The 25,676-nt window shown below is 42.8% G+C and overlaps 2 protein-coding genes across 16 annotated transcripts in view; one reads left to right on the forward strand and one right to left on the reverse strand.

The window, feature by feature from the left end:
* The first annotated feature begins 2,406 nt into the window (after positions 1-2,406).
* On the forward strand, positions 2,407-6,682 carry dipk2b (divergent protein kinase domain 2B). 3 transcript variants are annotated; one of them, XM_028991626.1, is made up of 5 exons: positions 2,407-2,755; positions 3,458-3,722; positions 3,835-4,008; positions 4,261-4,546; positions 6,121-6,682. In XM_028991626.1, the coding sequence occupies exons 1-5, from the start codon at positions 2,529-2,531 to the stop codon at positions 6,465-6,467; spliced, it is 1,299 nt and encodes a 432-aa protein (XP_028847459.1). In that variant the 5' UTR covers positions 2,407-2,528; the 3' UTR covers positions 6,468-6,682. The 3 variants fall into 3 exon arrangements, with proteins under 3 accessions (XP_028847459.1, XP_028847461.1, XP_028847460.1); XM_028991628.1 differs by having other exon boundaries at positions 6,179-6,682; XM_028991627.1 differs by having other exon boundaries at positions 3,835-3,906.
* A 366-nt stretch (positions 6,683-7,048) lies between these two features.
* kdm6a (lysine (K)-specific demethylase 6A) overlaps positions 7,049-25,676 on the reverse strand; it is a 36,569-nt gene continuing 17,941 nt past the window's right edge. For 3 of the 13 annotated variants that reach the window (XM_028990277.1, XM_028990280.1, XM_028990286.1), the window contains 22 exons: positions 24,495-24,588; positions 23,101-23,227; positions 22,283-22,381; positions 21,464-21,683; positions 20,903-21,037; positions 19,599-19,724; positions 19,175-19,252; positions 18,869-18,973; positions 18,039-18,377; positions 16,815-17,536; positions 14,733-14,862; positions 14,527-14,632; positions 13,759-13,964; positions 13,551-13,612; positions 13,137-13,211; positions 12,846-12,994; positions 12,369-12,483; positions 12,047-12,234; positions 11,795-11,936; positions 11,273-11,399; positions 10,757-10,927; positions 9,443-10,329 (listed from right to left, as the gene is read on the reverse strand). In XM_028990277.1, coding sequence (XP_028846110.1) covers positions 10,294-10,329; positions 10,757-10,927; positions 11,273-11,399; positions 11,795-11,936; positions 12,047-12,234; positions 12,369-12,483; positions 12,846-12,994; positions 13,137-13,211; positions 13,551-13,612; positions 13,759-13,964; positions 14,527-14,632; positions 14,733-14,862; positions 16,815-17,536; positions 18,039-18,377; positions 18,869-18,973; positions 19,175-19,252; positions 19,599-19,724; positions 20,903-21,037; positions 21,464-21,683; positions 22,283-22,381; positions 23,101-23,227; positions 24,495-24,588 — 3,552 coding nt within the window. In that variant the 3' untranslated portion in view covers positions 9,443-10,293. Of the gene's footprint in view, positions 8,024-9,442; positions 10,330-10,756; positions 10,928-11,272; positions 11,400-11,794; positions 11,937-12,046; positions 12,235-12,368; positions 12,484-12,845; positions 12,995-13,136; positions 13,212-13,550; positions 13,613-13,758; positions 13,965-14,526; positions 14,633-14,732; positions 14,863-16,814; positions 17,537-18,038; positions 18,378-18,868; positions 18,974-19,174; positions 19,253-19,598; positions 19,725-20,902; positions 21,038-21,463; positions 21,684-22,282; positions 22,382-23,100; positions 23,228-23,724; positions 24,311-24,494; positions 24,589-25,676 lie in introns of those variants that run through there. The other 10 variants (XM_028990288.1, XM_028990279.1, XM_028990278.1 and 7 more) reach the window with 7 other exon arrangements.

Consider the following 25,676-nt stretch of genomic DNA (forward strand, 5'->3'; position numbering starts at 1 on the left):
GGTGAGATAAGCTTTAGTCACCCCGTCAATAAACTCGACTTCCACACGGCCCCCGGCATCCGACCGCAGCGGCGACTGAGTCACGCTCAGCGACGGGCACGCGCACTCGGGTTGCCAAGTCCGCCGGTTTCGGTGTTTTATGTGCCGGCCCGGTTCGCGGGCCTCCTCCGTCGACAGTTAGGCACTCGAATTTTGGCAGACAAACATAAAGCTGAAAAGCATGTACACAATTGCCTCTATACTGTATACTGCCCGTATTCATTTAGCTGAATTTTTATTATGAGAATTTTGGTAGTTTTTAAGTGTGTGTCTGGCAACAGTGCCACCGAAAAGTTTTAATTGCCTCTGCAAACAGTATTTGTATAATAAGCGTAGCATGTGGTTTACTTTTTTAATTTAAGACGATAATGCAATGTACAGTACAGGCCAAAAGTTTTGACACACATTCTCTTTCAATTAGTTTTCTTTATTTTCATGACCATTTAGATTGGTAGATTCTCTCTGAAGGCATCAAAACTATGAATGAACACATGTGGAGTTATGTACTTAACAAAAAGTGGAGACCTGGCCTCCACAGTCACCGGACCTGAACCCAGTCGAGATGGTTTGGGGTGAGCTGGACCGCAGACTGAAGGCAAAGGGGCCAACAAGTGCTCAACACCTCTGGGAACTCCTTCAAGACTGTTGGAGAACTATTTCAGGTGACGACCTCTTGAAGCTCATTGAGAGAATTCCAAGAGTGTGCAAAGCAGTAATCAGAGCAAAGAAACTAGAATATAAAACATGTTTTCAGTTATTTCACCTTTTTTGTTAAGTACATAACTCCACATGTGTTCATTCATAGTTTTGATGCCTTCAGTGAGAATCTACCAATGTAAATGGTCATGGAAATAAAGAAAACACATTGAATGAGAAGGTGGGTCCTAAATTAAATCCTACATTCAAGTAAATAAACAACCAAACATTTAACTCCATGATTAAAGTCTGGATTAACAGACAATTCCTTGTGCATGTGTAAACCCACCACATACGTGCCCACCACTTCCTAAAATTCTGGCTTTTCCTTTTCTGTGGTTTAATGGCATGACTTTAATAAAATAGAAAAACACACATGCCCCGTTTTTTTTTTTTCTTTAAATTATTTCATCCGTTTTCATCAACATGCGTTAGTGAGTCACGGGAAACAGCGAAAGCGAAAAAGAAATCCTGCAACAACAAAACAGACGCCGGATGAATGGCGCATGACTAACGCGGCGAAGATGACTCGACGCGCGGCGTGACTCGAGTCCCGCTTCGCTCCAAGCTGTCGAACGTGGCGCCGCCCAGCGGTCACCGAGAGCACAGACGCGTTCTTGAGCTCGACCTGGCGGCTGAGACGATCCACTTTCCTGCATCCTCCAGCTACACGTTGCACTCTGACGTTATCGTGACAGGTATCAGAATGAACGGAGTTCTTTTTTATTTTTATTTCTATGGTTGCAGAACGTGGCACGAAAATGCACCCAAGAAAGCACAGGAAAAGAGTAACATAAACGTGCTGTATGGTATAGTCTCAAGAATCAATGTTGGAAGTGACTGTGCATTGTCAGCAAAAACCTTACCTGCTTACGTTAGTAGAGATTGCAATTTCACACTCAGTTTCATATTTTTTTACTAGTTACCTTTAAGGAATCAGGCGGCCTTATCCAGTGACTTACAATCAGTAGTTCACCCACTGAGCTACCACCAAAACACCTTTCCTATAATAAGGTGTAACGCACCACGGCATTACAGTATACACATTTGACATCAAATCAGGGGTCCTGGTCCTTGCAGCTTTTTGAAGGAATAAAAAAAAAAAACGAAACTCTCCATCATTGTTTCAGCTGCAGCGACCTGTTTGCTTCTTGTCCAGTGGCCTAGTGTTTTGACTGAAGCAGGTTGTTACTCACAGGCTCGTTTTGTAATTTAATAATAATAATTTTTTGGTCTGGGCCAATGGTTAATGAAGCGGACTCGTAACCAAAAAGTTGTGAGTTAAAATCCCGAACCATCAAGGCGCCACTGAGCAGGGTACCGTCCCCACATGCTGCTTTCATGGCTGCCCACTGCTCACTCAGGGTGATGGTTAAAAGCACCGTGATATGATAAAAACAATCACTTTTACTTTTGCGTGTATCCGAGGTCTTACCTGATCTTCTTGGTTTGCTCCAGACTGATGAAAAGGTGTCAGTTGATCACAGTCCATTTTATACTTTCAAATGTCAAATGCACTCTGAAAGGTTGCTCCTTTACCAGAATGTTTAGGGTGGGCCGTGCTTGGCCAACAGGACCATTGTGAATGCATGCAAAAAGGGGAAGCATCTCCATGACAACAGGAGTTATCTGCATCCTCCATGTACTTCCTGTTCAGTCGAGTGGGGTGTTCGGGGCTGGTGAGCTTTGGTCAAGACACGGAGCAACCATGACAGCACCCAGACCAGTGTTTGGGCAGCTGAGAGGCTTCCACATGTGGGTGCTGATTGCCCTTCACCACAGGAGATGCCAGGATGACACGGAGCAGTCGTAAAGCACGGGTGCTGAGGACAGCACCAGGGCTGTATGTCTGGGTGCTCAGCTGGGCACTTGTAGAGGTGGCGGCGTCAGCGGATCTAAAGCCGGCACCGGCTTCTCAGGAGAAAGCACAGAGTTTCGGGAGACGATTCGTGGGTCTGGACAAATGCAACGTGTGTGTGGGGACCTCCATGTGCCAGAAGCTTTACAAGGGGGACATTCGGTAAGTGATGCCAGTCTCAGAGAGTCTAAATGATGTGAAGAGGATGCTGGAGTATAATTAGGGAAACGATATCAAAAATAAAATTACAAGACACTGTTCCCAAAACCAACAAGTAGAAACTTGGTAAAATTTACCATTTAAAAATATATTACATTACAAGACACTATTCCTAAAACCAACAAGTAGAAACTTGGTAAAATTTACCATTTAAAAAAATATATTACATTACAAGACACTGTTCCCAAAACCAACAAGTAGAAACTTGGTAAAATTTACCATTTAAAAAAATATATTACATTACAAAACGCTATTCCAAAAACCAACCAGATTCTGTTACACACATAAAGGGTTCCGGCTCCAAAGGGCAGGATGTTTGATGAGCCGGAGTTTATCGTCGGCAGAGTGATATCGAGGCACCTGCTACAGTCTAGCAACACGCCCGTGTAGAGACGTCACATGGAGCATCCGGGCCAGGAGTTGCCTTGACAGATGACAGAAGCCCCCACTGTTGAGTTGGAAGCATGTATTCATACTGCAGAGGTCTTGGGTAAAAGGTGCAAACTTCACTGCAGAGCACCAGCAGGAGAAGGGCAAGTTTTAGCGCCTTAAAAGAAAATGAATCTTATCGGTTACATTTCCGTGCCGACAAGTATTATAATTCAAATAAAAGTTGCAATAATCCTCACTCCGCCTTTGCCCCAGTTTTAGCCCAAGGTTGTCTTCGCATGCGGAGCTGCCGCCAGCCAATCAGAGGTCTTACCTGGGAAACCTGACGGACGATTCGGGGACCTGGAGGCCTGTGGTCCTATCACGGCTACTCTCACCCATGGCGCAGCGTCTCTACGACCGCCACATCTGTACCTCGGCGGGCCATGAGCCCTCTTGCAGCGTTGAGAATGTACTGAGGGCCACGCCCCGCTTCCAGGTCTGGACAAAGTCACACCTGTTGCTCCCTCCCATGGTGAAGGTGAGGTGGTACATTTACCAACACTTGATTGACAGTTTAAAGTTTTTACGAAAACAACATTCTGGATGGCAGACTGGCTACGATGTGACCTCCACCTGTCTCCCTCACTCAGTGTCTGTCTGCCCCGCTGCTGCGCTGCCCATCCCAGAGGCTGTTGGACAGGGTGGTGCAACGCTACACAGAGGTGAGGGACGTGGGCACCGTTCAGATGAAGCACTTCAGCGAAAAGGACAAGCTCCGCCTCCTCTATACTCTGGCTGCCAACCAACATTCCCTAGTGTTGCAGGTGTGATGGGACCCCAGTGCTTAAAAAAAAAGTCTGAATGGTTCAGACGTCCAGAGAAGAACCCTAAATGCACACCGAGATTTCACAAAGAACACTTTGCAGAATATATTAAACTAAAAATTGATGTAACCATGCCTTTATTACACTTCCAAATTTGACAGACCCTTTGAAGTGATCCAAGGCTGACCAGCAGCTAAACTCCGCCCAGCCACTTCCTGTTTTTCACCTCCCCATTTTTGGCTTTGGTCACAGATGTTTCCGGGACCCGAAGGCTGGCCATTTCCGCGGTACCATGGCTCCTGCGGCAGGGTGGTGGTGTGGGCTGGCACCCGACCCCTGAGCAGCCTGTATTCTTCTCCCCTGGAGCGAAGGGCAGATGCCGCCTACCAGCTCCTCCACATTGCCCAAAGCCTGGCCTCCAACAGCCTACAGTTCCAGCTGTACTACACCAGCGTTTCTGCAGAGATGTTTGGATATGCAGAGGACTGTCGGGTCTTCGTGGTGGACACCAGCACCATCGGGGTCATCGACCTCCTGGGTGAGCTGGGAGCATTTGAAATGCCCCGATGCAATGGGTGCAACCATGTGAAAGATCAGGTGGACCATCTGGACCAGTGGACCTGTGTGTCCCAACCCTGTTCTTGCCATATACCTGGTGTTCCTTGGTAGAATTTTTATTGCTTGCCCATTAATAATAGAATATTTTGTGAAATTTTGAATATGAGGGCACTGCAAACACGTTAGGACTTTTGATATCGTGCTGTGCAGGCAGATTTAAAAAACAGTGGTAATGGGTAAGTGGCTTAAAAAAAATTACATTTGACTAGGAAACTATGAGGCCATATATCAAGAAAAGCTTGCACATACACCACTTTTTCCTCACGCATCTACATAAAAAGCTCGCACATACACCACTCCATCAGCTTTTGACGTAGATAGGGGAGGAAAAAGTTGTGTATGTGCAAGCTTTTCTTAATACATGGCCTTGGGGGGCCTCATAGGAAACGCTGAGCTTAATAAGCAAAGCCAAATCCTTTAAATACAAATGTAATTAAAGTATTTCCTTAAAGAAGGGCAATGACTACAGACATTTGAACCGACTAAGGAAAATAAAAATAAAAAATGTAAAAAAAAAACAGTAGAACCTCAGTACAAATACAGGCCAGTTGTTTTTCCTCAATGTTTCTTTACTAGTCAATTTGACATTTCACATGTCATTTTCTCTACAACTAATGCAGTGACTGGGCCCCTTTTAAGCTTTCTGCGACTGGCAACAGTGCACTTCTCTAGCACTGCACCCTAATGGGTGTAAACTTTCATTCCTACTTCTCTTTTTGCTGCAGCATAACAACACAGACTGTCACACGCTGCTGCCATTAGAGGCAATGAGCTCTGCGGACAGTAATAATACTGCCACACACTCCAAGCGGAGGAGGTTCTTATCAAGGCAGACACCCATAAACACAGACGTCGGCTCTCAGCTGGGCTCTTGACATTTAGCCCTAATAACTACCTGCTCCATCCATCCAACATGGCTTCTGTCGCATTCAGAAAACTGCATATCAAATGGGCTTGGGGGGTTTGAGAGGCAGGCTAAAACGTGCACTCGCAATCCCAGAACAACTTGAAAAATGTTTCAGCAGAAAATTGCATCTGACTACAAACATGCTTGGAAATTGTATGCACCTTTGATGAGGCCAAGATACCAATAATACAGGGAATAAATACACCAATGAACTATGACATTATGATCACTCATACCTGGAAGTTGGTGGAAGTGAACATTTTGGTAGAACAAAATGGGCGTCTGAAAGGATTTTAGTGACTTTGTGACGGGGCGAATTGTGATTGCTCGACAGTAGGTGGAAAACGGGCTAAATGATCTGTGTTGTCCGATCCATCAGAAGAGCTTCTGTAGCTCAAATAGCTGATTACAAGGGCTCAGCTTCCAAAAGCACCAAACATAAATGGAATGTATAGCACCTTACACCAGGTGAGGGTGTAAATGGGACACAAATGCTAGCACCAGACAGCACACCTGCTTTTCAATGTGTTAAACTAAACTTAAAATTAAGAGTGTGTATGCATGTTGGGGGGTTTTCTTTTCCACAGGGTACCCCTCTGACCACATCACTCATTGCAATCACACTGATGTCTTCTCCTGCCTCAGCGGCTCATGCACGAGACCTCCTCCCTGCAACGCGGTCCGTTCATCCCAGAGCTTCACCCTCCTGTGTCAAAATGTCCTCCCTCAGCTGCTCCCCTCCGGTGACCTGCGACCTCCTCACCTGCCCAGCAATGTGGCCAGGCACCTGTCTGTCTGCGCAGACGCTGGCCAGTCTGACAGCACCATTCTCCATGCAGCACGTGCTCTGATGGACATCCTCAGACCAATAAGGCCTTGCAGCCTTCCCTATGGATACAGATACCCAGAGTGCCGCTACAGTGACACATTCTGAGATCGGGTCCCCAGCAAAATGGGATAAATGACGGCAGCCCCGAGGGATCAGACCTGTCAAAAACAAAGAGTCGGGCTGCCAAGCAAGAGAACTGACTGTCTAGACCACATTCAAAGGGAACAACTTCAGTCTAAACAGTTCACAGGTATTTATATATGTCGTAACTGCGGTAACAAAATGACTAAATTGTTCATTTTCAGTGCATACCATGATTCCAAAGGAAAGAGCTGCATGCAGGCTTTCTTACATGCTCTCATTACCAAAAAAGGATCAAAATGTTTATGTAGTCCACAACCGTGTTGAGAATAAAACACTGTAAATCCATTTTTCATTCAAAAACATACACTAACAGTCAACAAAACATTTTTCTGACTATTTTTTACATTATAAAACAAAACTTGTGAGGTTATGTAATAAACCAAAAAATAGCAATCTAATTTGAGCATCAGTTTCAGTTTCTCCAAATCAGGGAGATTTTGCTGTGATGGCAGAATTTCACACTCTTGGCTTCAGCACAATAGACCACCCCTCACAAATGTAATGCTTCATTGTTGAAAAAGAAAAAATTAACAGAACTGCAGTTGTAGTCAACATTTGTTTAATAATGCATAAAACATCCTTCAAACAATAAAACAATCTTACTGAGGGTTTTCTGTACAATGCTTGCTAAGCATTTCATTTATATATATATATATATATATATATATATATATAATTACATTTTTCCATAAAATTTAATGGCAGGTACTCTGGGGAAAAATAACAGCATTCCATCAACAAATATTTTCAAGCAATAAATATGCATTTATAAATAGTGTAAATTTACAACAAGATTAGAAAAAAAAAAAAAAAAAAAAAAAGTTAATTCCTTAGTCTATGTGCAATCCATTTGACTTTGCGACGTGGTCGTTTTTTTTTTTTTGTTTTTACTTTCTCCACTTTTTTTCCTAACAAAAAAGCTGTAAAAACTATACCACCTCACTCACATTACAAACATTTTTAATCCTTTTTAAAGTTTTTGTTGCCAAAAGTCTTTATCTACCATACAAAAGACCTGCTAAACTAGTCCTCATTTTGCAGAGAAAATGAGAATTGTTAAGAAAAGATCATGTATCAGCCCATACATGGAACTAATAACACACACACAAAAAAAAATATATACGGGTAGGGAAAAAAAAAAATCAGTAGTCTTTGAGTAGTTTTGTCAGATATGACAATATATACAAAAATTTATTTTCAGTATTTGTACATTTTTATTCTAAGTGAACCAGCTAGGAACAGAAGATAAGGAGAGAAAGAGGGAGAGTGGGAGGGGTGGAGGGCGGGACTCGCCCTCATGCCTCGTGGTGGTGCTGCGCTCTCGCCGTGTTGCATAGACGTGTATCTCTTAGCCAGCAGCCGTAAGGAAGAGGGGAGCTTCGCTACAGAATCCAGTCGTGTGGAACTGGGTCACTTTTCCTGAATATCAGAAATGGCTTTTCACGTTCCTGGTCTTTTTATCGTCCACAGAACTGAAAATGTTAACGTCAAGATGAAGATGAGGGCAGAGGAGGAGCCTGCAGGGGAAAAAAATAAATAAATAAGTAAATAAATGTATTATTATGCAGCAAGCATTTTATAGCAATTGTACTCTTAAGTAATCGATTGAAAATTAGACCTAAACTTTTCATAAATTTCATTTTTACAATTAAACTGTATTGTGTCTTAGGGATCTTTGGATGACTGAAATCAATCTCAAACTCAATACTCAAGTTTGCCAGGTGAGAAAAAAACTAAGGACCACTGCTGCCAAAAGGGGTGAAATATTTGAATGCCTCGCACAAGTTGTGAGAACCTTAAATATTTCACAAAAACTTGCGTGATCATCAAACTGTTGAGATAAGAGATTTGTGGCTGATTCAGAGCACACAAGGGTTCGTGCAGATAGTCACAATGAAGATGGTGTCTCCCAGACAAATACATTGGATTAAGTGACAAATTAATGATAAAATTCCATTACAAAAGCAACAAACTGCCAAGGTGCCACTGAGCAAAGTAACATAACCACACACTGCTCCCTGGGCACCTTCCATGGCTGCCCACTGCTCACCAAGGGTGGTTGTTAAATGCAGAGGATTTTGAATCTTTACAGATATTTGCATAGACTATTTAGAAAAACCAGGAAAAAATCTATAATTTGCATAATAATTTGGAACACGTTGTCTTCACCACCGGCTGTTTTAACAAAAGCTTCCTGTTCAGAAATACAGAACATTTGCAGAAATCTTGCATCATTTTACATCACTTAACTTGTGTCATATGAAAGCAAAACAAGCCTTTTTTGAACCTGTTTTAAAATACAATCTCCCTCTTCAAATGTATTAAAAGGTCCCCTATCATGACATTTTCACTTTGTGAGATTATATGGTCCCGAGAGAGTGAGAGTCTATGGTCCTGCAGTGGCTAGAAATTGGGATAGATGTGTCAAGCATATGTAAGATGGGTCCATGGCATTTTGTGCTTTTGTCTTTTGTGAAGGACCTCCGCTAGTATCGTTATCAGACTGTGACCTCCCCGAAGCAAGGGGTGCCAAAAGCCAGCAAATGGCTTGAGGTACCATGACGAGAAAGTATTGCCAGGGGTGGATGACCACTGTCTCCCTGTATCAGTTTGCACAAGGCAGAGACATCAAAGGACAGTTTGATTGGTCTCTGGCAACCTTTTTAGGAGTCAAATGCAGAGCATTTCACTCTTCCCCCTGTTTTACATGTGCTTTGTCCATTCTGTTTTGCCATTCCGAGAGCGACAGATCAGACCATTTGAGGTTAAAGGTTTCCTCCTTGTGGTGGGTAACATGTGTGGATGATCTGCCAAAGCAGAGAGATCGTATCATCGTCTATATAGACTACACTATCTACAATATCTGGTTTGATTTCACAGAAGTGTGAATGACTTGGTGTTACACTGTGTTGTTTAAGTTTTCCCTTTATTTTTTGAGCAGTGTAGTAAGATGGATCCTCTCAAATGGTTGTGACACGAGGTCAACTTTCCAAGGGTTAGCCAGCAAGCTCAAAAGTATCTCTGCATTCCAGGAACAGTAGTCCAACAGTATTGCATTTTATTTTTGGTCACAGAGATCCATGATTTACATTACGTTTGCATGTATACCCTTTATTTCACCCCTTTAAGAACCTATTCATCATTAAGAAGCTATTTATCATCAACATTTAAATGACTTGAATAATTCTGTAATAGTTTATTGTATTTGTAAAATTGCACAAAGTGAAAGTGAAGTGATTGTCATTGCAAAACACTGCAGCACAGCACACGGCGACACAATAAAATGTGTCCTGTGCTTCTGACCATCACCGTTGGTGAGCAGTGGGCAGCTATGAAAGGTGCCTGGGGAGCAGTGTGTGGGGATGTTATTTGGCCTAAATGCTGTTTTGTTCTTTAGGGCTATATTTTTTACAAAGGAAAAAGAGATCGGCTGTACTGTTCAGTAACTTGTAAATTATTAAAAAAAATTATCTATAGTTCCACATCAATGTAAAAAAATGGGATAAAATCTAAATAGTGATGTCGCCCACCCCTATTACCTCCCCTTTCTCATGCTTTGTCTGCCCAGAGAATTTACCACCCATCTCCTAAAACATTATCTCCACAAACCATCATGGCTTCCAAACGTGCAAAGCACTGCAGTGATTGGATGTAAAAATGAGCACAAATTTATTTCTTTAGCTCAGACATGGAAGAAACAGTGGGTTAATTTTTTTTTGTGGTTGGTGAATGGTGTTGACTTCTGTTCCGCGAATGCCCCCTCAACTTCTACAGGCCAGTCTTCTCCTTATCCCGCCTCAGGAAATATTTGGCTCTCTAAATACTGCCAATAAAATAAAGTAGTATAGTAGTATAGTAATTGACTAGTTTCTTTGTTCTTAACATGAATAGTATTTTTTATTGTCTGTCATCCACTGTCAAACACACATAGCAAGTGAGAATATTTACTGTACTACATTAAGACTAATAACTACACAGAATTTAAACACAGAGCTGCTGTATAAATGAGACCATTAGATGAAGCCGAATCAACCAGTAAACAAAACACATTGCTGTTGCTTCTTAATGGGCCTCATTAATTATGGAGCAACGTAAGGGGCACAATGTTAGCAGTAGGATATGTGAGTGCGGGGTTCACACTTTGTAGGTCACACGCTGTGTTACATGACGCTGCGTTTCTATGTAACCATCTGTTCCCCCACCACCGTGTCAGTCCGCAGACACACACAATCTTGGACAATCTTACTTACTAATGTAAATTGGTCGTAGACTTGCATCAGGTCCTCCATCCTGTACTGCTCTAGCACCACAAAGTTGTCCAGATTTGCGCAGGCCTTGCGGGCGCAGTCTTGGCAGTGCACCACATATGTCTTTCTGGAATTGCTCTCGCTGGTGACAAACAGCAAATCAAATACTTCCACCTATAACATGAAGACAGGAATTGAGAAAAACAAAACAAACTAATAAAATATGTATTCAATACTACAGTGCTTTGTCCTGTAATATAATACTCTACAACATTATGCCAGATATGCAGCATTTAAAATGGAAGATTCTTTCTAATAGCAGGATGCTATTGCTAGAGAGCTGGTGGTGATGTTACCCAAATATTTTATTGGCACAGAAGACTAACAACATTTCTAAAAGGGCCCCAAAATCCAGAAAATCAACAAACCAACCAATCAATAAATATCACGTAACAAATAATGCATATTTGCATAGGGTGGTACAAGACAGCAAGGGTCTGTGAAAGGCAGAGACGCTACCTCGCAGATGCTGCAGTAGTGCACTGGCTCGTCCCTGGTCCTCCCGTGCCAAACCAGTTCTTTGCCAGCAGCTAGAAGAGCCTCCTTCATCAGCTGACACTGCCTCAGTGTCCGAAACAAGCAGTACCTGAAGACAGGCAGACACACACAGACAAAATGTCCAAAGAAGGTAGCGGGGAAAAATTGTGAGATGGGGACTCCATTATTACATGAAAATTATAATAAGGATTTTGGCTTTTGCCAAAAGCAGAAAAAAAAGAAAAGAAAATATTTAAATAAACATTCTCTCTTTGTTTGCATAATGGAGCTAGAGTCGAGTATCCCTCCTGAAGAAAGATCCAATTAAATTCAAAGATTGCTGAGAGGCACAGCTACAATTCCAACTCCCAGCTGCGCAGCACATAACTTCAATAACGGCAAAATAATGCTCAAAAGCATCTTCGAATCAAAGTTTAGCTTCTGAATTCACTGAAAGAGGAAGGAGAAAGCCTGCCGTGCCGAGCAACAGCCTGGAGGACTCACTTGATCATCTCAAAGAGCTTGTGGTCGGACACTTTGATGTTCCTGGCCATGTTCCAAGACAGGTGGATCATGGGTACAATGGATTTTACACTTTGGAGTTTGTTCCATTCGTATCGCTCCACAGCCAACTTATACATGTAAGCTGAGGGAAGAGGTCAAATAAATAAATAAATAAATAAACAAACAAACCAGAAACATATTTATGTTTACTGCCTGTTTTTATAGGAACATAAAGAAGTATGAGGTACCTACCAGTTAGTGGCCCTACATTCCAGGCGATGTTGTTGCACCAGCCAATAGCCTGAACCCAGTGCACGGTACCGGTGTTGAGCCACACAAGGTCACCCGGCCGCTGGATGAATCGGTACACAGGAACATTGGCATCATAGAGGTCCTCCAGGTTAGGCCACCACGAACCCATAAGGAAGTTTATATTGTTCCTGGAGGAAAACAAGAGTGTAAGAAACAGGAGTCCAAGTAGTGTAAGAGACAACTGTATGCAATTATCTGCCTGTAAGAAATGGATGTACAACAATGCTTCGAAGTCTGTCACATAGGGGACATAGTGGCTTACTTTTCACAGAAGTCATTCATGACTCCCCAATAAGGCTCAGGCACAGCAAACCACTCACAGTCCCCCGGACCAATGTTGATGTTCACAGAACAAAAATTGTTGTTTTCTTGGTGACCTATTAAAAAGAAAAAAATTATCAGTGATCATAATAATAATATCCTGAACAGAATTCATGTTCTATTATATTCAAATATGCACAATGTGCATATTAGTGTGAGGATTAGCGGGACTTCTGTAAAACATGTTAAGATGCCATTAAAGAAATTACTTACACTGTATTTCTTGAATATTACTACATTAAAACCAATACCAAACAACTAATAATTGTTTTCTAAAAGGTACTAATTACATTTAATTCAACACAATCCGCCTGAAACCTTAAAAAAGCAACTGTGTATTTATTATTGTGCTGTTGCATGTTGTTCGTCACATCTGTGTCATGACAAATCGGCTGCCAGTACGCAGCAGTGCACCAACCTGGAGTTCTGCTGCCCGGAACCTTCATGTACAGCTGTACGGTGTTCATGCCGAGGATGGTGTGGCCCACGTGACTGAGCAGGTTCCCTGCAGACACCACCCTGGCGAACGCCGGCAGCTTGCTCAGCTCAGCCAGCTGCAGCTTCCACCTACGGGGACAGCATGCAGGGCAAAGGTCAAACTCAGCAATGTCAGTTCCTCACAGCGTGGTGTGAAGGACCCCCCTAAACCAGCTGCATCCGGGCAACCCAAAGCCCCAAAATGGACGGACAGACAGACATGAGTACTTACTTCTTCTCATCGGACAAGTCAATATTGGTGCCAAACTTGATGTGCTTGAACAGACCCCTCCTTCGCCTCACCACACTGTACAGAGGAACATGTACTGGTGAGACATCACTACATATTTGGATAGTATAATATTAGAACTCAACTGTCATCAGTATGGCGATAGTGGCACCCGATTTGTGGAAGAAATTATGCTCATTGGTCAAATTTGCAGGAAGGATGCAGTGATTACACAGCATTGGTTGAAACTGCATTGCAGGGCCACAGTGTCGCCAGGAGGCATAAATGTCACAACCCTGTTTAGGATTAAGTGGTTATTGACACTGAGTGAGTGTTTTGATTGCAACATCACAAAAAAAAGTCCCTGGAGGGACTGTGGAGAACTACAGGATCTTGTGTCAGCGGAGGTGAACTCACTTGTCAGCTGAGGATGACTCTGTGTCTGAATGGTCCTTCTGTCCTCTCTTCTCATTCTCCTCCTGAACAAAAGTATAATCAACACAAATGGCACAATATTTAATATTCTATAAAATAATGAATCTCTCAAAACTGGACTGACAAACATATACACACACACACACACACACACACACACACACACACATCTTCTAAAAGTGACACTGACCCGGAGTGACTCCTGGAAGGACGAGGCCTGGTACTGGGCATACTTGGCAATGGTGGTGTGGGACCTGCTGCTCTCGCAGCGCCACATTTTCCTGGTGCCCATTGGGTCCCAGTTCTCATCCGTTGGCTGGGCCAGCTGTGTGCGCACCTCCACCAGGTGATCTGGGTTGGCTTCCACAAGAGTCTTAGTGGAGAAGAGACCCAGGTCTGAGGAAGCAACCCGCCAAAAAAAAAAAAAAAAAAAAATTAAGCACCACAGAACACATAATAATAATTAAATGTAAACAATTAACAATTAAAACAAGACCACAACAAAAATATACTGTAATTTCCCACTTGTGGGACTAATAAAGGACTTTATTATTTAATGGCTAAGAGAGAAAGGCAGCTAAGTGCAGACACTATATCTAAATTCAAAAAATGAAAACCTGTTTTAAGGAATGAATAAAATATGCGTGTTTGTGTATTCTAGCATTAATGATGAACTGTTAAAACAGTCTGGGTGGCTCTCCTGATGTGCAGCTCACAACAGAGGCTGTAATGACTGCTGCTGCTTGCAGGTGGCGCTGTTGTCACACATCTGAACTTCCTCTCACTAAAACGAGCCAGACTTATAGGTTCTTGCTGCAAGAGGCTTAAATTTTTTGCAAAAGCACTCTGAAGCACCCCGAAGCATCCTCAACCACTGGAACATTCTGAAGCGCTCAGATATAAAGGGAAGCCGGCAGGGCCATTTTCTGCAGCATTTGCAGACACAGAGAACCCTCACCGAGTTTGAGGGCTCCTGCCAAACCCCTGATGACTGATACAGGGTTGCCTGGGTTGGTGCAGAACTGGTGAAGTGGCGGAAAGAAGGCATCCCTCTTGTTCTCCAACTGGGAAAAGGTCATGTTGAGAGAAGACAAAGATTAAACCAAATCACAATCAACTAACAATTTGACATTTCACAAGAAAAGGTGAGTGTGTGACACTAACATAAATACTGGGCGTGGGAGGGTTCAGCTTGTCCTTTGGCAGTGGTGGGTATGGGGCCATGGGGAGGCGAGGAGGAGGACACTTTTCCAGCAAGATGCGGTTGCCTAAAAGGCCGTTCTTGCCCAGGTTTCTGTAGGTGAGAAGGAGAGAGAGCTCCACATGACTATTAATTTTTACTGATACGCACAAAAGTTGATTCTGTATGCTAAATTATGTAGTGCAAGCAATATTGTCCACATCCCAAGACGCATTCAATCAATGAGAACACATAAGACCAAATACCTCACTGTTGACAGTCAGACTTGCTCAGAACACCAGATAAAAAACAAACTAATGTTTTAATGCAGCAATTTACACCTAAAATGTCTTTGCAAAGGTAACTAACAAAGTCACGATAATCTGATCTTTCATTAAATATAATACCATTCGTTTTAATATTAAAAAAAAAAAAAAAAATCACATAAAAAGAGTCATGTCAGTTCATACTTTGCGGAGCTCACAAATCCCCAGAGAGGCAAGTGGAATGTCCTGACAGTGCTCAATACTATAAAAAATATAAAATCATTCAACAACTAGGCAGATGGATCAGATGCACGATTTGGAAGAAAAACAAGGTAACTTCTCAGATCTTTGTGTGTGTTGGCAGGTGAACCCACAGATAGGGGGTATTTTTATTTTCCACACACTGGTTCTATCTCTCCCCATCAACATCAGCTCCTCCACCAGTCAAGACCACTGATGTCTAAACCACTCAGCGTGGCAGAACCAGTCTGGCTAGTGGGTTCACCTGCAGAGCTGACAGGCCAACAAACCCCCAAGCTATTCAATGGCAGATGGATATATGTTTTTTATTCTTAAAAATTAAAACGCGAGTGGCCTATGATACACTATGACAATACTCCTCTACAGTATATTGAGTAGTCAACAATACAGTCATGTTTGTGTACCTACCAAAGACCCTTAACTAAGAGTGCTTATTGCTAATGAACTTCAACAAACTAAAATTGAATGCATAAAATAACCAAAATACAGAGGTTTGATTAACAAACAATCTGTATCCTATTAAATACAATCAGACACTGGAAACCATCCGTAACGTCAGGGATCTTGATTTAAGAACAAGTAAAACTCAACACTGGTCAGAATGCCATGAACATGATACAAAATGTACCACTACAGCAGGACAGACACGTGGCACTGCTGAAACACACCAGTTCATTAGTGACTCATTACTACAGACACACCTACATATTAAATACTGGTCAGGTGATGTCACAGCTCTACCAAACATGCTGAAGGGATTTGTTACACAGTCATGGTGAATTAACGCTGGATTATCAAGATCAGTCAGACTGAAATATGGGCAAAAATAAATAAATGTAGGCTAATTACAGTATAAAGAACCAATAATGCTTTCATAATGATGCACACACAAGGCTGAATTCATCTACAAATCTAGGAGCCTCTGCACTGAAACAAGGAAGAAAAATGAGACCCAGTAAAAGAAATGTCCAGACAGACTGGAATGAAAATGCAGCAAAGTGATGTCCAGACCATGTCCAGTCTTCAGACTTCATTCATTTCGTAAAAAAAGAAAAGAAAAGCTGAAGCTTTTGTAACACTGACTGGTAAACTTGCTACAGTACATATTAAATACCAAACTGTAAGTGAGTGTGAGTATTTATTTAGCTTTGTGCTGGTTAAAAGATAAAACACTACAGATACAACCATACTATGTTAATGCAACAAACATTTAGTCAAATTTAGACCAAGAATGAACATTCAAGCTACAGAGTAAATAAAAAGGCATAAAAGTGCAACTCAATTATAAGAGCTTAAACATTAAGTTAATATTTTGCTCAATCATGTCTTTCAAATTATTACTTAATTAAACTTGACTTGTATACAAGATAAAGTTAAAATAAGCTCTGTTTTTATCCAAAATATGCCGCTCATTTAAGATCCATAGAAGTAAACTCTGTTGTATTTAGTGGGGAAACTATATTAATAATAACAACATGTACTGCATGCACAGACTGAAATAAAAGGCATGTGCTCATAAATATAAAGTACAGTGCTTACCTGCAGGCTTTGAGTACTTCATTTGAACTGGGGTAGATGGACACAGATGACCAGGGGACCAGGGCGGGCCGGTTGACCGGCTTGTGTCTGACCAGTGGCGGCTCAACCTCAATGGGGCTGAGCGAGTCGTCGGGGCTCTTGCCATTGACCTGGGGGCCATTTAGGTTGTTAACACAGTGTTTGGGCGATGACGATGCGCCGGAGCAGGGCGAGGAGTCCAGCGAGTTCTGGTGCTGCGCCGGGTGCACGTTGTTTATTTTGGCCGTCTTGCCGTTGGTGCTGCTATTACTAGTATTGGCTTTTCCCGTTAACAAGGCAGAAAGCTGAGGATTGTCTGGGCTAAGTTCACCTGGTGAGCCGGGCATGGCCGGCGGCCGCTGTTGGACATGATTAGGTAGTCCATCAGCGGTGGCCGTGGAGTTGGGCGTCCCAGCCACGTGCCCGTTTCCTGAAGGAACGCTTTCTTTGGTCTTTGGGCTGGGCCCTGGCTGTCCTCCTGAGGTAGCAGAGTGGGGACGGGGAGGGGACGGTGATGAGGGAAGGTGATTGTGGGTGGCGTCAGGGTCCTGCGTTGATGAATTGCCAGTCACTGCGGCAGAATGTCCGACCTGATTTGGAACACCACTGGCTGCTATCTGAGAAGAATGGGAAGCTCCAGAGGAGGAGAAAGTCTGTTCGCCATTGTGACCAGCCGAATGAGAACCTGGACCCTTATGAAGCCCCTAGAAAACAACCAACACAATAAATATTAAAAATAACAATAATTTTGTAATTACGAAACCATTCTTTCTGATTGGATTTACACTAGTGTTTAATTTAGATTTTTTTGTTAAAATGAAAGGCATATGGATGTCAGCCAAACCAAAATACCCATCTACTATGAATATTTATGCATTAGCATACATTCAAAACAAAGAAATGTTTTTCTCTCACATTGAATACACTTGTCATGAAGTAATGCATTAGAAGAAGACTGTCTGCTCAGTGCACATACTGAGCAGTGGGCAGCCATGACAGGCGTCCGATGAGCAGTGTATGGGGACGGTGCTTTGCTAAGTGGCACCTTGGCGCCCGCTTCCTTACCCACTAGACCACCACTGCCCCCCACTTTTAAGTATAGGACATGTACGCATGTAGAGCATGCTGTGGGGGTTTCAGATGGCATTTCAAATAAACCCGAATGAATCAAATGTTATGTAGACCAATTGACTTCTGCAGCAGTACCTGAGTGGAGTTAACATGCTGCTGTTTCCACGGTTCCTCTGCAGTGCTGGTGGGGGTTGTGCGGTTGTGAGGTAGAGCGTTTTGCTGCAGGTAAGGCACGTTTCCATTGCTGCCTGGTCCCGGTGTGTGATTATTGCCCACAGAGTTACCCAGAGATCCAGCTGTGCTGCAAGGGGTGGGGCTCGCCAGGAAAGGTCCATTGGTCATTGGGTGTGGAGTACAGGGGGGTGGGGGTAGTTGTGTTGTGGACGTGGTCCGGGAGAGGGTGGGGTGTGAAGGATTGGAGGATGAAGATTCTGATGTAGGTCCATTAGTAAACATAGGACAAATCTGTTTTGCCTGAGAAACAACATAGAAGTATATGGAAGAACAAAATGAGGATGTAGTATGGTTGAAAATGATAGAATTTTGTATCATGTTGTTTGTAACAGTTGTCACACTAAGAAATATATATATATATATAAAAAAAAAAAAAAAATCACATACATGTAACTTTTGATATAATATTTATACACTTATGTCCTTAAAAAAAAAAAAAAAAAAAAAAAAAGTCCTAAATTGGGTGGTAGTGGACTAGTGGGTAACACACTTCCATATGAACCAGAAGACCCAGGTTCAAATCCCACTTACTACCATTGTGTCCCTGAGCAAGACACTTAACCCTAAGTTGCTCCAGGGGGGGACTGTCCCTGTAAGTACTGATTGTAAGTCGCTCTGGATCAGGGCGTCTGATAAATGCTGTAAATGTAAATTCATTGTATAATTTACTTTACCAGGTGGGAAACATTCCGGTCCTGGTAGGAACCAGAAAGGGTGCAGTGCCTACCCACCTGTTGGTGCTGCTGCTGCAGAGCAAACTGGCCCTCCAGTTGCTCCAACATCTGCACCTCTGGCAGCTTCAGGCTACCCCGGTTCGCCCGCAACTGTTCCAGGAGCTGCGTCACAAACACACATGGGGAGAGAGACATTAGCCTACAAAGGCCATTTAAGGTCACCAGAGGCTGGACGTGATTCCAACCAAACACAAGGCTGATCTGTTTGACCAAACATATTTATGCAGACTTGGAAAAAATTAAATGAAGTGCTTTCAGGAAAAATATATATTTTTCAATACTGAGAAATTATAGTAGATGTACCTGCATCTTCTGTGGAGTTAAGTACCAGTTGTGGGCTTGTTGTTGTACTGGACTGTTTGCCCAGGAATCTGGAGAATTCTGTGTATATAGAGACAAGGAGAAAACAGATGAGAGAATACGAGTTCAGTCTACACAAGCAAACAGGACAAAACACAAGGCTAAAAGGCAAGAAATTCGTGACTAAACTTCCTTCAGAACTTCCAAACGTTTATCTGAGTACTAAAAAAAACTGATTAAAGCAGAAAGATTTACACTGAACTGGAGAAAATTGGTTGTATTTTAGGCCACGTTCTTAATTTTTTCTACAAAAAAAGATCCCTCACTGTATGTACGCAATATCACAATATTTCATGGATTTGTTTTACTCAAGCGTAGCAAATCAAGTGTTGAATATCCTAAGAGACATTGCTTCAGCAACCCATACCTTGACTGGGCTGGCTGTCCTCTTTCTCTTGGCTGGGCTGTTCAGATCATCTGCCTGGCCAGAGACAGTGGGGTGAGAGTGAGTGGGGCTCCGGGCCTCACTGTTCTGATGGGGTTTACAGGCCTGCTGAGGGCAATAGAACAGTGTGAACAGCTGGGACATCTGTTCATCCACCATAACCCTTTTACTATGCCATGTAGCTCAGATTGAAATGTCTGAATTATAAATCATGTGTTATTTTATTTACAAATTTTCCAACACAACTATACAGCACAGGCTACAAAAGACAACTGGGCCTTCATAAAAAGTAAGCCTAATAAAAACTTATAATAATTTACTTTAAAAAAAGAGCAATAATATTTATATTTGTCCCCCCCCCCCCCCCCATTGCAGGAGTGAAAAAATATTTTGCATTAAAAAAAAATAATTTTGCATAAAAAAAAAAAAAGTTTCAGTGTCAAACCACTGAAACATGACCAAGTTCTGGTAATAAGTACATATAGTGAATTTTAGAGAGCTGTTATAACCAAACTCTCTCAAACCCACAGGAGACCAAGCATTTCCGTTGTCGTTATCTGTGCTTGAATGGTAAACAGCATGCAGAGGGAATGTGTACTGGTGATCATGCTATAATGGGGTGTGATGCTGAAGAAATGCGTCTCACTTGCTTTAAGAAAGCTGATGTCAAAAACACAACAACATGTAGCATAGCTAAGGGGGTTGAAATTATAATAAAAAAAAATTCTACACAAAGTAATGCCACCGCCTAAGTAGGGCTGCACGATTATAGATGAAAGTGTGCCTGAAGTGTGTTTTTTGCACCAATTAAATTTTTTTTCCTATTTACCTACAACTGGAGGGGTGTGTTTTTAGCTTAGCAATGACTTAAAAAGAAGCCCCCTTTTCAAAGATGCTTCACAAAAGGTTTTTATTAACGTAGCAGCATATTTATCTTGCATGAGGTAGTTTGAACGTTGTGGTTCACTTAACTGTGTCCACTAACAGATTAATAGATATCATGTAAACGCATTCCTTTGAAGAACTGGCATATTATGGCACACATCTGAGCAAACGCTGCAGAAGCGTCACACGTTTTATCGCGCAGCCCTGCCTCCTACGTAGTGTGAGCGGTCGTTAGGGAGAGCGGTGGCCATTAACAGTGATACTGTGCTGTCGTGTCAGCCTTCCATTGGTCAGAGCGACGCAGCGGCATGCACAGAGCAGTAAGAGTTTCAAGGTGTGGGTGTGTGTGTGTGTGGTTAGCTGGGGGTCTCTACAGGTGCGGCTAGTCTAGCTCGTCTCACCTGCTGTGCAGTGCTCAGGGTGCCCTGTCTGGAGGTAAGCTCAGCAGGGATTGGCAGGCTCCACGCCTCCTCAATACTAGGAAGCATTTTATTTTTACTCAGGAGACTACCCTGCTGAAGGTTACACAACTGAGCCTAGGAGAAATTGTGTAGAAAACACATTCAGTAATGGTCCGACCGTCTTGAAACCCAGATGCTGTTCAATGTATCAGGCACATTATTATAAATAAAAAAAATAAATGACACAAGATGTGGAGGAAAAAAAAAAAAAAAAAAAAAAAGTATAATAAAACCCAAAGGTTATGATGAATATGCTTTAACTGGTGAAGATGCAGTGCATCCCATCCACATTAATATATTTTCACAATACACAAAAATGTATAAGAAACTCAAAATCGAATTTTTATATATATATATATATAAAAAAAAAAAAAAAACACATGAAACATTCACAACATCCCGGTAACATACAAGGCCACAACATTAGCACAGAAAACAACAAAAGCCACAATTACAACCAGCCAAGCCCACAGGGCCAAGAGACAAAATAAGGGCCCTTACCTGCAGGCATTTGATGCGAGACGCCAGGGCGTTGATGTTGCTGCAAGCTTTGCTGCGAGTGGCATTGATGTAGCACTTGATGGCGTCCTGCAGCTGGTCACATGACTCGTACAGGGTTCCCAGGTCCATCCAGGCGGCAGCATGGCTGTGGTCCAGCTGCACTGCACATATGTAGGCCTGCAGGGCATCCATTGGCTGGTTCTGCTGCTGGTACAACACTCTGACCCCAAAATGAGGACAAACCAATGTCAGCCCAAACCATGTACTGAAATTAATTTACAATTTCAATACAGTTTATCAGTTCAACTAGACAGGAAATTGCTGTGTGTAGCCACACCTCTCACGTACGGGGTGATAAAAGGGGTCAATTGACCTCAAGGGCTTAAGACTACAGTCACCAAGCTCAGATGTTTTAGTCGAACACGCCCCTCAGCTCAGCCTGCAGTGGCAGTCATCACACTGACTCAACCAGGCCAGAACACATGGTCCCTTTACTATTAACCAGTTTATTGCTGCCCCCCAAAAAATAAAGTGAATTTAAAGTGAAGTGATTGTCACATGTGATACACAGCAGCACAGCACACAGTGCACACAGTGAAACTTGTCCTCTGCATTTAACCCATCACCCTGAGTGAGCAGTGGGCAGCCATGACAGGCGCCCGGGGAGCAGTGTGTGGGGACGGTGCTTTGCTCAGTGGCACCTCAGTGGTACCTTGGCAGATCGGGATTCGAACCAGCAACCTTCTGATTATGGGGCCGCTTCCTTAACCACTAGGCCACAGAGTACACATATTATTGGAGGAAAAATCCGCAGCTCACCCTATGGAGCACCACGTGTCCGCACTGGCCTCAGATTTGTCAATGGATTGACGGTAGGAGATGAATGCATCCTGAACCTTCCCAATACTGGAGTAGCACCTGTTCACAAACCAAATCACAAACACGTGTCATCAAAACGGCACATTTTCGTTGTGTGAAGCTGGAACAAATGGTTTGAGGAAAAAATGATTACAACTCAATACATTGTTTCATGGTGTCACATGTCCAGTTGAGGAACAGCAAGATCATAGATGATACATGCTTTTTTTTTATGTAGCAAGGACATCCGTGTTCTGTAGACACATGGCTAGGCAGATGTTGGGCCAGAGCTCCACAAACACTTGACTGTGTCCTGTCTGTTATTTGTAGACCTGTCAAGCTTGGCAATCAGAAGACCAGAAGTGGAATAAACTGGGAGCTTAAGAATAAGAATACAAATGCGCAGACAAAAGCGTACAATTTAAACTACTTTGCTATCTTAAATTAATGGGTCACAGGGCATAATTGATTTCGGCAGAAATTGGCGCCATGAAAACATTGCATACAGCGTTTATTTGATGCCATCCACTCACAGCAGACCGAATGCTGGTGCTGAATGCCTTGATTTACTATGATGAGCAGAAAAACGTCAGGTTCAGACAACCATGTGAACGAGGTCTTAATCCTCATCCCACTGACTATTTGAAAACGCAATGTGAATGTAGAAAAAGTTGATGGGATGCATCGATAATCATAATCAAATAAAATCGTGGGAACAGTGAAGGTTCACACCTCTAGTATTAAGCATGTAGTAACATACAGAGGTGAGCTACACTTACCTGCCAAGAAAGTACCAGGACTGGCCGGAGTTGGGGTCTGCTTCCAGGGACTTCTGCAGACACTGAATGGCATAGCTGCCCTTGTTGGCTCTGTCCCCGAGCTGCTCCACCGTGTGATGCATCCAGCCTACGTTTGGGCCAGGCAGCATATTGAAAATCCAGCAGAGCAGAGCAAAACAGTACCACCCTGCCAGCCCCGTTAGACTTTGTTCACACTAGTGCTTCTGCTGCCCACGAGGCATCAGGCACCGCACTCCACACCACACTCATTAACTTGCCAAGTGGTCTGTCTGATTTCAGAACAGGAAGGAAAGTAGAGGTGTGTGTGTGTGGGGGTGTGTGTGTGTGTGTATCCAGGCCCAAAGCTACCTCCCACCCAAAAGCCAGAGCCAGGGGAAGTGAGACGACCCCAGACATTAATCAACCCTGCAAACAGCCCCAAATAACCCGTGGCAAGTCTGGTGCTCTAGGGACTGTTGTCATGGAGACCTGAATGGCCAGCAATTGTAGGCAAAACGGGGATGGTTTTATGACTAACATTCTAGAGACTTTAAAGGAAGCCTGCGGTGTTTAAAGAGCAGTGTGCATTTGTCTGTGCATAAAGGACAAAGAGGAGAAACCTACACAACGAGGTGTTGCATCAGAAGCCCTCTGTGGTCTCCAGACAACACCACCTCAGGAGAACTGACACTCATGGAGCCAAGTTATTTTGGAATATCACCCTCATAGCATAATGCAAAAAATAAAAATCTCCTTGGAGACTCCCATCATCTACTACACAATATGTCGCAATTTATTATATTCATAGTATATTTACTACATGCATATACAGTGTGTGTGTGTGTACACACACACACATTTTGTGTACAATTAATATTATGCACCACAAGCACATTTTGCACTATAACTTCAATTTAGACTTTAATGACATATTATATATGGTGAACTGTATTGTCCCCAATTAATTTGCGTGATAAGCAGGGTCGCATATTTTTACATATACATGTGTTTTTGTTATTTCCCTTATAATTCCTTAGCCCTCCCCAAACCACCACTGTTTTTCTTTTTCAGTGCTTATGGTTTTGGGGTTTTTGTAATGTGTAAGAGAATATGAAAGGTGCTTAGGATTGTAAATACAAGATGTTTTAGATCTTTTCTTCAAATAAAACAAAATCCTAGAAATAAACTTACTAAGAAAGTGCTTATGTAGCCCACCCTGAACACCACCCATATATATTTTTTCTTTCTCATTGAACCCCTTCTGTGTGTAATTAATGTGATTAAGCAAACACTTCCACTTTCATTCCACCCAGCATTTGAGCAGCTTGCTTAGTCATCATGGCCAAAATAAATTACAGCAAGAGCAGCTTTAATAGCTAAAATTCAGGACTCACCCAGCTGCTGGAGGGTAATCGCCTTCACCTGTGCTGGGAGGTTCTCTGTCTGCAGCAGAGCCTCGTATGCTTCTTTTGCGGCGCTGTACTTCTTCTGCAGAGAGATGAGAGGCATTAGAATTGACAGGCCACTGGTTTTACGGCGTCTTGGTCTGGACATAAAGGAGACCGACCAGCACAATGTGGGACCAAAGTGTGTGTGTGTGTGTGTGTGTGTGGGTGGGTGTGTGTGTTGAGAGAGACAGACAGACAAGGGTCAGTCTGGGCCAAGGCAAACTAGTCTAGACTCAACAGGTTATACAGCTCTTAGTGTGTGTGTGTGTGTGTGTGTGTGTGTGTGTGTGTGTGTGTGTGTGTGTGTGCACATGTGCGGGCGCATTTCACCTGCCTTCCGGCAATGCATTACAGAAACATGAGAAGCGCAGTCAGAATAAGCGGTTGTTTTTCTAAGTGTCTCAGAGACAGGTCCACTCCCCAGAGAGCTGAAGGCCAAGGCTTATCAGAATCCCTCACTCGCGGCCACACACACACACACACACACACACACACACCCCTCTTCCATAAAAATCACTGACATGCCCCCTTCTAAGAGCTATAAACTGATTCCTCACCAATCAAGAACAAAGACAGAAATTAAAACATAGTAATATTTCAACCAGCTGCTCTTTTTCTACTCATTTCATTAGAGAACACTGCAAAATCAGGTTACATTTCCAAAAGATGTATTTATTTATGCATTACTGGATTGCAGCCATGGTCAGCCAGCCTGCAGTGGTGTGTTTAACGGTGCCCCATTAAACCCCAGGCTGTTGTGACAGCAGCTGATTGGTTGGCTGGTTGTGTGTGAACACAGGGTCCATATAGCACTCACAGAAGCGCTTGTTCTTCCGAAATCTTTTAGTAATAACCTCTGTACCATATTTAAATGTGTAACTATCAGCGATTTAACAAAACTAAATAAGGGTTAGAACAGGCCAATATCGCACGAAAAACAATGTACTTTCTCAAATCGATCAATTCGATCTTTCTTGATGGATTGTTAAATCACTATTTTTTCTGATATTGGCAGACTGCAATCAAAGATAATACACCGGAGATTATAAACATTATATTAACGTAACATTTGTTGCCCTCCTCAGCTCAGTTTTCAGCCATTTCACTCTTGGCAAGCTTTACACGGTG

This window comes from Denticeps clupeoides, chromosome 9, assembly GCF_900700375.1.
Source record: "Denticeps clupeoides chromosome 9, fDenClu1.1, whole genome shotgun sequence".
NCBI classification, from domain to species: Eukaryota; Metazoa; Chordata; class Actinopteri; order Clupeiformes; family Denticipitidae; genus Denticeps; species Denticeps clupeoides.